The sequence below is a fragment of the Protopterus annectens genome, chromosome 3.part1 (genome assembly GCF_019279795.1).
Source record: "Protopterus annectens isolate FY-2018-M chromosome 3.part1, PAN1.0, whole genome shotgun sequence".
In the NCBI taxonomy this organism is placed as follows: Eukaryota; Metazoa; Chordata; order Ceratodontiformes; family Protopteridae; genus Protopterus; species Protopterus annectens.
Window position 1 is genome coordinate 1,365,643,788 of NC_056732.1, and position 15,861 is coordinate 1,365,659,648.

The 15,861-nt window shown below is 36.6% G+C and overlaps 1 protein-coding gene across 1 annotated transcript in view; it reads right to left on the minus strand.

The window, feature by feature from the left end:
- Positions 1-15,861, minus strand: part of LOC122797778 — a 167,507-nt gene that overhangs the window by 63,994 nt on the left and 87,652 nt on the right. Inside the window, exon 4 of the mRNA XM_044066298.1 lies at positions 13,851-15,048. Within this exon, the coding sequence (XP_043922233.1) occupies positions 13,851-15,048 (1,198 nt within the window). The remainder of the gene's footprint in view (positions 1-13,850; positions 15,049-15,861) is intronic.

Consider the following 15,861-nt stretch of genomic DNA (forward strand, 5'->3'; position numbering starts at 1 on the left):
TGATCTTATATTTGATTTTTTTCCTTTTTCTGTAAATATGTCTCAACTGTAGAAAACATTTTTGAATATAGTAATCATACATGTTCATTTTATATTATTAACATTTAAGCTATACCAAAATACTACCCCTTCAGTTTTTAAACATCTTTTTAGTCCCTTGCCTCAATTTATTTTACCTGATCCTTTTCCCATTGAAATTTGTTTCTTTCATTTACCTCACTTACATATATCCATCCAACCCCTCAATACCCTGTACCTCTTTTTGTTATAATCATCATATGATTTTGCTATGCTTTATATTACTTTTCCCCAACATCATGTTCAGGCTTCTTATCCTGTAATAATATATCATTCTGAAGATAAACAAAAGCAGGTGTATCTGATTGCATAGGGTCTAATTTATCTAATTCTTTGTGATTTATTTATTCTACTTGTAGACAATCAAACCAAAAACACCGTAAACATATGGTTTCTGCAATAAACGTCAGAACTCTGTGCATTTAAAACAACTTCTTTGTTATTATTAATTTTCTCTTTTCTCACCGGGTTCAGCCTTGAGTAGTTAATGAAGGTAAAATAATCTTTAATAACTGTTTTTTTTTTCATTTGAGTTGAAAACATATATATATAACATAAACTTGCTATTTTTCCTAATACACAAGTATTAAACATGCATTTCTTTTCCTGAAATAATAAGTAAAAAACTTTTCCAATAAGCTAAGCATATTTGTTTGTTCTAGTATCTCTCTCCATTGACTTACTGAACTTTCATAAAAACTAAGGCCCTAATTCCAAAAGATTTACTCTCATTGTAAGTGAACTGTTACATTGTGAGCAGGCTGAGATCTGGTGTTTTGAAATCTGGTCCCTGTAGTAAACCTGCTTACAGATGGGCTCTACAAGAAGTAAGTCACTTGCACTGATAGCAGTTCTTTCCGAATCAGGTCAGACTTACCCTAAGAGCAACTCTTTAGGAATTTGTCCAGAAATGTCACTCCCAAAGTATTTATTTCCTTTCTTGTGAAATATATTCCTTTTATTTTTTTATCTTACCAAATCCTTTACACTTAATTTTATTTAACTGCAGATCGGCTTTTAAACACCTTTGCAAACCTTATTACAACCTCACTTATTCATCCCTCATTTTTGTTATGAGAACTAAATCATCTACATATGTCATACATATTGCTAATATAACATTTCCTTCCATTTCACATGTTGCCTCTCTCATTTCATACATGGATGTCTCTATTACTGCATTAATTAGCAATATAAATATGCATGTATGCATTGGGCATCCCTATTTTCCTCCTTTCTTAATACTTATTTTTCCCATCACTTCATTCATCATAACTTATACCCATGAATTTTCCTGACATTTCTTTATTACATTAATATTTTTTTCTCTTATGGCATATGCCGCTAACTTCTGTCACATTTCTTCATGGCTCACTTTACCAAAAACTTTAGTGATGTCATTTGCTATCAGTCTTCCTTCTTTATTTTCTTTTAGTATCATCGTTATTACTTTTTTACTATCATTAACCGTTCTTCTTGTTTCCTTTTAAACCACGAATGCCTTCTACTACTATTTCAATCAATGCTTTATCCATCCCTTTTTGTAGTATTTTCATAAATCTTTTATAATCAGTATTCCCTAGTGTTATAGGCCTCCAATTTTTAATACTTTTTCTTTCATCCTTTTTTCATATATATAGGTCTACTTCACTTCACTGAAAGTTCATTTCACTGAAACTCATTTGACTGAGCACACGTGACTGAAAGCTCACTTCACTGAAAGCTCATTTCACTGAAACTCATTTCGTTGAAAGGTATATGGCCTTTTCCCCATTGTAGTGCAATCCTGGAGTTCATATATATATAGTAAGGGTGGGCACAGCCACCCACATTGGGAGGCGTGGAAGGTGTAGCCCCTCACATAGTTTGGGTATATATTGTCTTCTAAAAAGAGTTATTCATTGAAGTTGTATCCATGTATATGGTTTAAAATTAATAAAATAGGTGTTTTCACTTTCCATTCTTCTTGCCCATTTGTTTTTCTATTTTTCATATATTTGCATTTTTACCACCTCCACAATATTTTCTCATTTGTATTTTATGTCTCATTTACCATCTAAGATAGCATTTATTATTACTTCTTTCATTTTTATTTATTTTCCTAAATAAGGGGAAACATTTTCCTTCTTTCCCTTCAGGAAAAAAAAAATATCTGCATTTTTTTTCTTTTATTTTCATTCATCTGTTTTTTTTTTCTAATTCCCTTATTCTGACACCTTTTTCTAACTTTTTGTAATACTTCTGTAAAATTTTCTTTATATATCAATTTATTTCTTTTTTTAGTTTTCTTTCCACTTCCAGGTATATTTTTTTATACTTCTGCTTATACTCTACTGACTACTTTCTCTAATTTTTATGAAATCGTCTCATTGTCATATGGTCTTTCCATAATATTTCTTTCTCCCTTATCATTTTTTCTTCCTTTTTTAAACACTGTAGTTAATCTTTCTGTCCCTTTTCTCCATTGTATTATTTAACTGTCATCCCCTATTGTAGCCCATATAGCTCTGTGATCTGAGAAGTCTGCCATCAGCAATGCCCCACTATTTCTTTAATGTCATTAGAGTAAACCATATAATCAATTTCAGTTTTAAAAATTCCCCTTTTATATGTACATTTTCTGTTCTTTCCTACTTTTAAATGTCCACTCTTTTAATTCCCTTAGCATTTTAACATCCTGCAACCCAAATCCAGTAAAAACTTGCATCGTGTCAAACCAGCATACAATGTCAGCTTAAAATCTGTGAATAATGATTACCAACATAAATAAAACTATCCAAGTAAATGATTAATACTACTTTAATCACACCCAGGCAGGATAACATAAAGCACAAACAGTACAATGGTTAAGTACTTTCATCCCTAGAATAATGGGACTTCTTCTGAAGAAGTTTTTTTTTTGTTTTGGACATCATTCTTCACAGCTTTTAAGTTGACATTGTATGCTGGTTTAAGCCTGTGTGAGCTTTTATTGTGTTATCTTAATATCCTGTGCTATTTTTCCTTTTCTTTCCTCATCTTATAGTTAAAATCTCCTACATCCACTATTGACATATTTATAAACACAAATGTTTTGATTTTTTTCAAAGTGTTTTTCTCCCTGTTATTAGTTTTTACATAAATCCCTATTAATCTTAAAGGTTTTTGTCTCATTCTTATATCTTAATATCACATCCCTTCCTGAAAGTACTATTGTTACATCTAAAATTCTTAATTCTTCATTTTTTTATAAGAATTTCCATACCATAATATGTCTCATTTCTGGGTCCCTATCAGTTCAGTGAAAAATCAGTTAATCGAATGGCATTTTCTGTGCAATTGCATCGAGCATGCCATTCATCAAACTGTTCATACTGTGATTGCAGTACAGTGAGGATTGGGAAAAAAATGCTGGTGAAACCCTCGCTTCTACCAACCAAACAATTTGCCCCTCCATACTGCCTGCATTCTTTTCCTTTTTTCTTCTTTGTTGCATCTAGAATCCAGCAAGCAAAAGGCATCCATTTTTATTTTTTTACATCCAAATCTCTTATTACATTTCTATTACTGTTCACATCTAATGTTAAAATTTCTTTATAATCTTTTTCCTTTTCTGTAAGCATTTGCCTCCTGATCTTATTTTTAATTTCCCTTCTCCTAAGTGTCTCACCAGATTGATTTTTCGCTATCACATTGTTCTCCTGTCTCCGTTTCTCCTGATTCTTTCACTTAATTTTCTAAAACTGCACATCTGTTTTCTTCCTATATATTAATAACCTCATTTTGCATTGTCATTTCTTCTCTAACTACCTCTTCAGTAGCTCCTTCTCCAAACACCTTGTCTTTCATCATCTTCTGTAGTAACATTTTCTACTGTTTGTCTTTCTTCTGAGCTTTCCTCTTCATGCACTGGTTCCTTTTCTAATACAGGACAGTCAAACTGTAAGTGCACAAATTCTTTAAATTTTCTACAAAACAGCTTTTTTTCCTGCTGCATGTCTCCTTTCCACACACTGGCCACATTTAATTTGTTACAGTCTTCTATTAAATTATTTTCATCCCCAGATAAATAACATGATTTGGGTTGCCCCCAGTATGTCACAAATCCTCTCTTACAATTCACATCCACAATTACTATATTTGAAATATGTTGATTTTTTCCATCCTTAACATCCATTTTTAACCACATTTTCCAAACCCACAGTCCATACATTTCCTTCATCACATATATTTTTTAACTTCATGTACTTTCATAGATAGTGAAAGAATAAAATGGTTTTAGTTTCTGCTCATCTATATCTGAAGTCCCAAACCAAACATTTATTTTCATTTTTGAGTTGTAGTCCTAAGCTCTGAAATGAACAGTCTTTCCATGATGTGAATGTATTTCTTTTTTCAGTCTCAGTCATAATTTTTTAAGCAAGTTAAAGCTTTCAAATGTTATTTCACAATAATTTCAGCTCCCAAATGAATTAATGCTCTTCTGTCTTTAAAGCTAAACACTACTGGCAAAATAATACTTTAAATAATGTCATATTTGTTAACACTGCCATCACTTTTACTTTCTATTCTTACTATTGGTCATCTTCTCTGTGGCCATTGTGAAACTGCAAATGTTTGTCCCCTCTCAGTTCCTTTTTACATTCTTCCTTGCATTGCTGTATCTACATAACTTCTTTCTTGTAATAAAAGCCCTTTTGCAGAGGTAAACCCTGAAAACATACTACTCCACGAGCCAGAAATACCTCCGTTGTATTCCATTCAGCAGCTCTTGCATATGTTTTCAGTCTCTCAGTTTCTTCATCCAGTAACATTCTATCCACCATTTCACTTCATCGTGCTTCCTCTCCTTCCTTTGGTTTTGCCCGGTCCATCAAATCTACCAGAATTTGTGTCTCTTAGTCTCCATTTTCCAACTCTGTAACAGTTATTTCATCTCATTCTCCATCTTTCAATAATTTTTCCTCATGCTTTTCTTTCCAGCTCTTCTGCACTGTCCGCATCTTGGAATTTCCTGAACTGCAGTAGCAGCTCTCTGGTGCCACCTAGTGCCTCCAGATAGTGCTTCACTTTCTCTCCTGCACTGGCCAGATTTCTTCTAGTGAGTGTGATCACCACATTGTGTCTCCAATGAAAAGAAGATGGTAAAATAGCGGGAATAACCCAGTCAAGAAAATGTAAATAAAGTAAAATTGTCTTTGTTTCTAACTATGAAAAGCCACACTTTTCTTTTTAAGCATTCTGATGTTTCCACTTCAAAGAAATCTGAGGCAGTCACACAGATTATTTAAATGTGCAATAGTTCATTTGTCACAGAGTAACCATATAACTCAACATATAGTTACCTTAGTAATATTTAAGAAATATGACCACTGCAGAACTACCCAAGATATTGTGCTTTAACAGGCCTTTTACAGGCCACTGTGTCCTTGCTACTGTCTAGACAAACAAATCACAAGTTGTTGCTCCTTTTCCTACATTGGTCATATCGATCATAAGTCCTGCTGGCTTCATCTCTCATGATTGTTCCGTCAGGAATCTGCATGTCGTCCCTGTGCTGCACTGCCTTCATGATAGTTAGTTTACTCTACATCAGAAAAGAATGTCCATAAAAATAAACCTAAACGAATAGGCATGCAACTTTTTAACCATTACTAGGTCTTGAGAAAAAAAAATGATGCATATCCACTGTCACTGTTAGGTGCCAACACAAATTCTTGAATGATCCCAGCAAGCATCACTTTTTAGTGCACCTTTAATCTGATGAATTCTCTCATTCCCATGTTTGTCCAGTCAACCCCAAGATAATCAGGTCTCAATATCAATACTCTAATTTTTGGTACTCTTCTTACTACCATTTTTATGCATATTATTTAATATTTTACATCTGTTTATGTGGCTCTAAGCACAGATCGATAAGCCTTGTGTGTATTCAACTACATCAGGCATAGTATCATTCTATATGCTGGAGTGCATTCCAGGGAAGGATGGGGGTGAGGGACTGCATTCAGCTCACACATTCTTTGGGGTTGGGGCGAGTTGCTATTTTCATATAACAGGACTGATGACATGCAGAAAGCCCAAAAGTGCATTCTCAAAGTACTGGGACTTAGGAATACAAGCACAGTCACGGAATGGCAGCTTTCTATCCAAGCATCAGGAGTGTGCTAAAACAAGTACTTGTGCTGTGGCACTGTTTTCATTTTATTTTTTCTGATATTTTCTTTCTTGTGAAAGTCTTTAATTCCTTAGACTTTCAAAATGGGACTTATTTTCTTCAATATTTAATGTTGTATTTTGCAAGAAACAAAGTAATTTTTGTTTTACTTACTTATTTCTTTTGTAAGAAAGATAACATTGCTGAGTTGTCCCACTTAAATGGACTAGGAAAAAAAGCTTCCCTATTATATTGATGAAAGTTTAGCTAGCCAAAATGCAAAACATCGACAGCTAAACTCCGAAATGGCAAAACTGCGAATGGCCACCACAAAAACCTTTAAACCCTAATTATGTGGGGGCTTTGCCCAGCACACCCTCCCCATGTGGGGGTCTGTACCCCCCTCCTCTAACTAAATATACTAACTCCAAGATTTCTCTACATCGGGGAAAAGGGCAAATTCTCTGTAATGGCCAAGAGAATATTTTCCCTGAGAAAACATTCGCTTAGGTGGCCATTCGCGGTTTTGCTGTTTCATGGTTTTGCTGTTGATGTTTAGCATTTCGACAAGCTGAACTTTCATCAAGTTAATAGGGAACCAAATAAGACATGTCTTGTTAATTTTTAGTTGTGCATACAGTCTCCTGGTTTAAATTATTTTTCCTGAATGAACTATTCAGAGTTGATTTTTGTTGTCATCACACTGTTATTGATTTATGAGCCTGTCTTCTTTATTTTTATTATTATAACAGTCTCACAGTACAGCACAGATGGTATAATTCTTCCGCCGGAACCGTTTGGTATTATTATAGTAGTCTGGCAATATAGCGCTGATGGTATAACTCTACCTATGGAAGGGGAGGGTATTATTATAACCATCTGACAGTATAGGGAAGGTGGTATAACTGTACCTGCAAAAGTGCAGGGTATTATTATAACAGTTTGACAATATAGCACAGATGGTATAACTCTACCCCCAGAAGTGCAGGGTATTATTATAATAGTCTGACAATATAGTGTGGATAGTATAACTCTACCTCTGGAAGTGCAGGGTATTATTATAACAGTCTGACAATATAGTGCAGATGGTATAACTCTACCTCTGGAAGGGCAGGGTACTTTTCTAACAGTCTGACAATATAGTACAGATGGTATAACCCTACCTCCAGAAGTGCAGGGTATTATTATTACAGTCTGACAATATAGTGCGGATGGCATAACTCTACCTCTGGCTGTGCAGGGTATTATTATAACAGTCTAAAAATAAAGCGCAGATGGTACAACTCTACCTGTGGCAGGGCAGGGTATTATTATAACAGTCTGACAATAAAGCTCAAATGGTATAACTCTACCTCCAGAAGTGCAGGGTATTATTATAACAATCTGACAATATAGTGTGGACGGTATAACTCTACTGCTGGAAGTGCAGGATATTATTATAACAGATAGACAAAATAGTGCAGATGGTATAACTCTACCTGTGGCAGGGTAGGATATATAATAACAGTCTGATAATATAGTGCGGATGGTATAACTCTACCTCTGGCTGTGCAGGGTATTATTATAACAGTCTGACAATATTAGTGCAGATGGTATAACTCTACCCGTGGCAGGGCAGGGTATTATTATAAAAGTCTGACGATATAGCTCAGATCGTAAAACTCAACCTCCAGAAGTGCAGGGCACTATTATAACAGTCTGACAATAAAGCTCAGATGGTATAACTCTACCTCCAGAAGTGCAGGGTATTATTATAACAATCTGACAATATAGTGCAGATGGTATATCTCTACCCCTGGAAGTGCAGGGTACTTTTCTAACAGTCTGACAATATAGCATAGGTGGTATAACTCTACCTCCAGAAGTGCAGGGTACTATTATAACAGTCTGACAATAAAGCTCATATGGTATAACTCTACCTCCAGAAGTGCAGGGTGTTATTATAACAATCTGACAATATAGTGCTGATGGTATATCTCTACCACTGGAAGTGCAGGGTACTTTTCTAACAGTCTGACAATATAGCATAGATAGTATAACTCTACCTCCAGAAGTGCAGAGTATTATTATAACAGTCTGACACTATAGCGCAGATGGTATACCTCTACCTCTGGCAGGGCAGTGTATTATTATAACAGTCTGACAATACAGCGCAGATCATATAACTCTACCTCCAGAAGTGCAGGGTACTATTATAACAGTCTGACAATAAAGCTCATATGGTATAACTCTACCTCCAGAAGTGCAGAGTATTATTATAACAGTCTAACAATATAGCACAGATGGTATACCTCTACCTCTGGCAGGGCAGTGAATTATTATAACAGTCTGACAATATAGCACAGATCATATAACTCTACCTCCAGAAGTGCAGGGTATTATTATAACAATCTGACAATATTATGTGGACAGTATAACTCTACTGCTGGAAGTGAAGGGTATTCTTATAACAGTCTTACAAAATAGCGCAGATGGTATAACTCTACCTGTGGCAGGGCAGGGTATTATTATAACAGTCTGACAATATAGTGTGGATGGTATAACTCTACCTCTGGCTGTGCAGGGTATTATTATAACAGTCTGACAATATTAGTGCAGATGGTATAACTCTACCCCTGGCGGGGCAGGGTATTATTGTAAACGTTTGACAATATAGTGCAGATCGTATAACTCAACCTCCAGAAGTGCAGGGTACTATTATAACAGTCTGACAATAAAGCTCAGATGGTATAACTCTACCTCCTGAAGTGCAGGGTATTAGTATAACAATCTGACAATATAGTGCGGATGGTATATCTCTACCACTGGAAGTGCAGGGTACTTTTCTAACAGTCTGACAATATAGCATAGATGGTATAACTCTACCTCCAGAAGTGCAGGGTATTATTATAACAATCTGACAATATAGCGCAGATGGTATAACTCTATCTGTGGCAGGGCAGGGTATTATTAAATCAATCTGACAATATAGCGCAGATCGTATTACTCTACCTCCAGAAGAGCATGGTACTATTATAACAGTCTGACAATAAAGCTTATATGGTATAACTCTACCTCCAGAAGTGCAGGGTGTTATTATAACAATCTGACAATATAGTGCTGATGGTATATCTCTACCCCTGGAAGTGCAGGGTACTTTTCTAACAGTCTGACAATATAGCATAGGTGGTATAACTCTACCTCCAGAAGTGCAGAGTATTATTATAACAGTCTGACACTATAGCGCAGATGGTATACCTCTACCTCTGGCAGGGCAGTGTATTATTATAACAGTCTGACAATACAGCGCAGATCATATAACTCTACCTCCAGAAGTGCAGGGTACTATTATAACAGTCTGACAATAAAGCTCATATGGTATAACTCTACCTCCAGAAGTGCAGAGTATTATTATAACAGTCTAACAATATAGCGCAGATGGTATACCTCTACCTCTGGCAGGGCAGTGAATTATTATAACAATCTGACAATATAGCACAGATCATATAACTCTACCTCCAGAAGTGCAGGGTATTATTATAACAGTCTGACAATATAGTGCGGATGGCATAACTTTACCTCTGGCTATGCAGGGTATTATTATAACAGTCTGACAATAAAGCACAGATGGTACAACTCTACCTGTGGCAGGGCAGGGTATTATTATAACAGTCTGACAATAAAGCTCATATGGTATAACTCTACCTCCAGAAGTGCAGGGTATTATTATAACAATCTGACAATATAGTGTGGATCGTATAACTCTACCACTAGAAGTGCAGGGTATTATTATAACAGTCTGACAAAATAGCGCAGATGGTATAACTCTACCTGTGGCAAGGCAGGGTATTATTATAACAGTCTGACAATATAGTGCAGACAGTATAACTCTACCTCTGGCTGTGCAGGGTATTATTATAACAGTCTTACAATATTTGTGTGGATTGTATAACTCTCCCTGTGGCAGGGAAAGGTATTATTATAACAGTCTGACAATATAGCACAGATCGTATAACTCTACCTCCAGAAGTGCAGGGTACTATTATAACAGTCTGACAATAAAGCTCATATGGTATAACTCTACCTCCAGAAGTGCAGGGTATTATTATAACAGTCTGACAATATAGCGCAGATGGTATAACTCTACCTCCGGAAGTGCAGGGTATTATTATAACAGTCTGACAATATAGTGCAGATTGGATAACCTTACCTGTGGCAGGGCAGGGTGTTATTACTATAACAGTCTGACAATATAGCGCAAATGGTATATCTCTACCTTAGGAAGTGCAGAGTATTATTTTAATAGTCTGACAATATAGTGCAGATGGTATAACTCTACCTCTGGAAGTGCAAGGTATTATTATAACAGTCTGACAATATAGAGCAGATGGTATAACTCTACCTGTGGCAGGGCAGGGTACTTTTCTAACAGTCTGACAATATAATACAGATGGTATAACCCTACCTCCAGAAGTGTAGGTTATTATTATAACAGTCTGACAATATAGTGCGGGTGGCATAACTCTACTTCTGGCTGTGCAGGGTATTATTATAACAGCCTGACAATAAAGCGCAGATGGTACAACTCTACCTGTGGCAGGGCAGGGTATTATTATAACAGTCTGACAATAAAGCTCAAATGGTATAACTCTACCTCCAGAAGTGCAGGGTATTATTATAACAATCTGACAATATTATGTGGACAGTATAACTCTACTGCTGGAAGTGCAGGGTATTCTTATAACAGTCTTACAAAATAGCGCAGATGGTATAACTCTACCTGTGGCAGGGCAGGGTATTATTATAACAGTCTGACAATATAGTGCGGATGGTATAACTCTACCTCTGGCTGTGCAGGGTATTATTATAACAGTCTGACAATATTAGTGCAGATGGTATAACTCTACCCGTGGCGGGGCAGGGTATTATTGTAAACATTTGACAATATAGTGCAGATCATATAACTCAACCTCCAGAAGTGCAGGGTACTATTATAACAGTCTGACAATAAAGCTCAGATGGTATAACTCTACCTCCTGAAGTGCAGGGTATTAGTATAACAATCTGACAATATAGTGCGGATGGTATATCTGTACCACTGGAAGTGCAGGGTACTTTTCTAACAGTCTGACAATATAGCATAGATGGTATAACTCTACCTCCAGAAGTGCAGGGTATTATTATAACAATCTGACAATATAGCGCAGATGGTATACCTCTATCTGTGGCAGGGCAGGGTATTATTAAATCAATCTGACAATATAGCACAGATCGTATTACTCTACCTCCAGAAGAGCAGGGTACTATTATAACAGTCTGACAATAAAGCTTATATGGTATAACTCTACCTCCAGAAGTGCAGGGTGTTATTATAACAATCTGACAATATAGTGCTGATGGTATATCTCTACCCCTGGAAGTGCAGGGTACTTTTCGAACAGTCTGACAATATAGCATAGATAGTATAACTCTACCTCCAGAAGTGCAGAGTATCACTATAACAGTCTGACAGTATAGCGCAGCTGGTATACCTCTACCTCTGGCAGGGCAGTGTATTATTATAACAGTCTGACAATATAGCGCAGATCATATAACTCTACCTCCAGAAGTGCAGGGTATTATTATAACAGTCTGACAATATAGTGAAGATGTCATAACTCTACCTCTGGCTATGCAGGGTATTATTATAACAGTCTGACAATAAAGCGCAGATGGTACAACTCTACCTGTGGCAGGGCAGGGTATTATTATAACAGTCTGACAATAAAGCTCAGATGGTATAACTCTACCTCCAGAAGTGCAGGGTATTATTATAACAATCTGACTATATAGTGCAGACAGTATAACTCTACCTCTGGCTGTGCAAGGTATTATTATAACAGTCTAACAATATTAGTGCAGATGGTATAACTCTCCCTGTGGCAGGGCAGGGTATTATTATAGCAGTCTGACAATATAGCGCAGATCGTATAACTCTACCTCCAGAAGTGCAGGGTACTATTATAACAGTCTGACAATAAAGCTCATATGGTATAACTCTACTTCCAGAACTGCAGGGTATTATTATAACAGTCTGACAATATAGCGCAGATGGTATAACTCTACCTCCGGAAAAGTTCAGGGTATTATTATAACAGTCTGACAATATAATGCAGATTGTATAACTCTACCTGTGGCAGGGCAGGGTGTTATTACTGTAACAATCTGACAATATAGCGCAGATGGTATATCTCTACCTCAGGAAGTGCAGAGTATTATTTTAATACTCTGACAATATAGTGCAGATGGTATAACTCTACCTCTGGAAGTGCAAGGTATTATTATAGCAGTCTGACAATATAGAGCAGATGGTATAACTCTACCTGTGGCAGGGCAGGGTATTATTATAACAGTCTGACAATATAGCTCAGATGGTATAACTCTACCTGTGGCAGGGCAGTTATTATAACAGTCTGGCAATGTAGCACAGATGGTATAATTATACCTCAGGAAGTGCAGGGTATTATTATAATAAGAGTCTGACAATATAGCACAGATGGTATAACTCTACCTTTGGCAGGGCAGGGTATTATTATAACAGTTTGACAATATAGCTCAGATGGTACAACTCTACCTCTGGCAGTGCAGGATATTCTTATAACACTCTGACAATATAGCTCAGATGGTATAACTCTACCTCTGGATGTGCGGGGTATTATTATAACAGTCTGACAAAATAGCGCAGATGGCATAAATCTACCTTCATAAGTGCACAGTAGTAGTATAAGAGTCTGACAATATTGCTGAAGTGCAGGGTCTCAATCTTTTAATCTGTTCACTTATCAGACCAATGATCAAGTACAATGCCCCATTCGGGATGTATCTCACCCGACATCTGCAGCAGTTGGAGAGACCCCAAAAGTTCCTCACCAAAAGGATAAAGGGACTCCAAAATCTGTCATATGCTGCCAGATTGAAGAAACTCCAGCTCTATTCAGTCGCATACCGTCTGCTCAGAGGTGACATGTGCCTGACATACAAGGCCATGTCCAACCCGGAATTAATGGACATGCTCCACCTCAAAAAATCCAAATCCACCAAAACCACTAGAGCAAGCGACTTAAACCTTAGCACGGATATAAATAGGACATGCTGGAGGGATAGATTTATCACTCAGAGACTCCCTATGCTGTGGAATAAAATCCCGTCCATGTGAGGCAGAGCACCTCGCTGGCTCTGTTCAAGAGAAATCTTGACCTGTGGATGGGAGATCATAGGTTTAGAATCATCTCTGTGTCACTGCTGGACAGAGGCACAACAAACTAATGGGCACAGTATTTTTTCATATAATAGGCTTATAAATGCCTTAGGGCAGATAGCCTAGTATAAACCTATGAACCTATAAACCTATGTTGTTGGATATTTTGAGTCAGATAATGTGATAAAATCAGGAGAAAAAAAATATGAGTCACCTTTTTTATGAGATAGATATGTGCTTATCGGGCCATATAATGTTAGTGAAAAATCTTAAACTAAATTCATGTAGCATTAATTAACTTCTACTTTATTAATGACATTTATTGTGTGGTATTATTAAATAGTAATATGAATCTTATTCAGTATTTACTGATTATTTAAGCATGAAACCTAATCAGTATTTACAGATTATTTTACTTACTTGTAGCCAACAGTAGTCTTCCTTAGATACCAGTACATTGGATCATCATTTTCAATGGTACAAGTTGGGTGTCTGTCTTTAGAATCCCAGGAAAGTATCCCTCTGCAGAATTCAAAACTTTCAGGACAGCCCCAGAGGCTTGCTATTGTGAAGAACTGATTTCCACGTGGAATGAGTAACCAGTCATTTGGGTCATCCTTCTCCACGGTAACGACAGGATGAGGTGACTTTCTGTCAAAACTGAGATAATGATGATAATAGCTTCCTGGAAGCAGGTTCCTTATTGAATAAACCCCATACATGGAGCGGTCTGGTGCCTCAAGCATTAGTATTTTCGTCATATATCCATCAGTAATGGGGTAGCGGTATGGATCAAAATAAGAGACGATATTCACATATTTATCTTTAGGGCTGTACAGGAATTTTAACATTGTCCTGCTTGTACTGCTCAGTGAGTTGCGGACACCTAAGACACCAGCCCGGATAGCAGATTGGGAGTCGGGGATAAGTGCAGCAAGTTGAAGAAGAATCATGTTTTTCAGGGTGGCCAGATTAGCATACAGCTCGATGTATCTCATACACTTTTCTCCCTCTTTAGGAGAATCTTTTCTGATTACGTCTCGAATAGCTGAAGCTAATTTTCCCATAAATGTTAACCCATGATAAACAGGAACATGAGCTGACAGCGAGCTCACCGCACTATCAGGCACCTGGCCATCTACTGCAGATGCCACTCCATCCAGGAAAGCTTTGCTATGCTGGAATGCTTCAATGCATCCCTCAGCTTCATTTTTCAGGGTTTGGTCATAGAATTTAGCTAAGGCCTTTTCTATCTGTTCTCTGACAACATCACCTATAGGCTTCTCTGCTTTAGGTGCCTGGCAAAAAAGGCCTAACATTCCAGAAATAAAAGACAGTCCCAGTGACATCATAGCACCTGCTGGCCCAGCAAATGCTGTCATGCTGCTGACAATATCTAAAGAGGCCTGCACAGCTCCAATAGGATTACTCTCAGCATTTACAAACTTATTAAGAGACGACACTGTGGTAGAAAGCATGTTATTTATATTGTTCTTGGTATTGCTACTTGCACTGTCATATGCCTTTACCAGGTCATTAATTCCTGCTTTGGCCTTACTTGCTGTTCCTTTAAATGATTCAAGTTTTTGTTGTAGAATTTTGCTTGTTTCAGAAATTGCTGTAAAAAAAGTAATGAAATACATAAAAGTTTATTATACTTCCAGACTGTTTATAGTGATGCCTCTGCTTGTGTTAAAAATATATATATTTTTCTAAAATGTTATTTTAACACAAATAATGAGATTTTGAAAGGAGGTCAGAATTTGATGTTCATCTTATTTTGCCCTGCTTCTTAACTTGTTAAATAATATGCCTTTTACAGTAAGCTAACAGCCTTCTTCCAAGTTTCCTTACTACTCACATACTAACATTCAAATGTTTTTTATGGAAACGTTATTTGGCCGCCTTCAGACTGCTGGTCCAGACTGTATTCAATAAGGCTACTTCATGCATCAACATGCATCAAAAACTGTCTGATAGAAACTAACAAACAGACAGACAGCAAACAAATAAATAGTAACCTTTTCATTAATCATGTTAGACAATGCACAGTGTATTTACATACTCAGTGTCAGAAGTAGCATTGGTAATAGAGAGTTTAGCACATCAAGGTTCTTGGAATATGTAAATATAAACCACCTTGTGTCTTTTCCTAGAGTAATGCATATTCAGGTCGTTTAGATTACCTTTTTGTCAAATGCTGTGCAGAACTTTTTCTTTCTTTCTTACTACCCTTTAGGATGCATCGATTGCATATTTATGCAAATGCATTTTACAGAATTCAAATACATAACAACATAAAATTATATGCCAGTTTCCTGGAAATGTAAATTATTGTGTGTCTGCTTCCTGTTGACTGCAAATATCACTTTTCAGTGTACATCCATGTACTGTGTTCCATCTAATATTTGTAAATGAATGTTTGAACAAA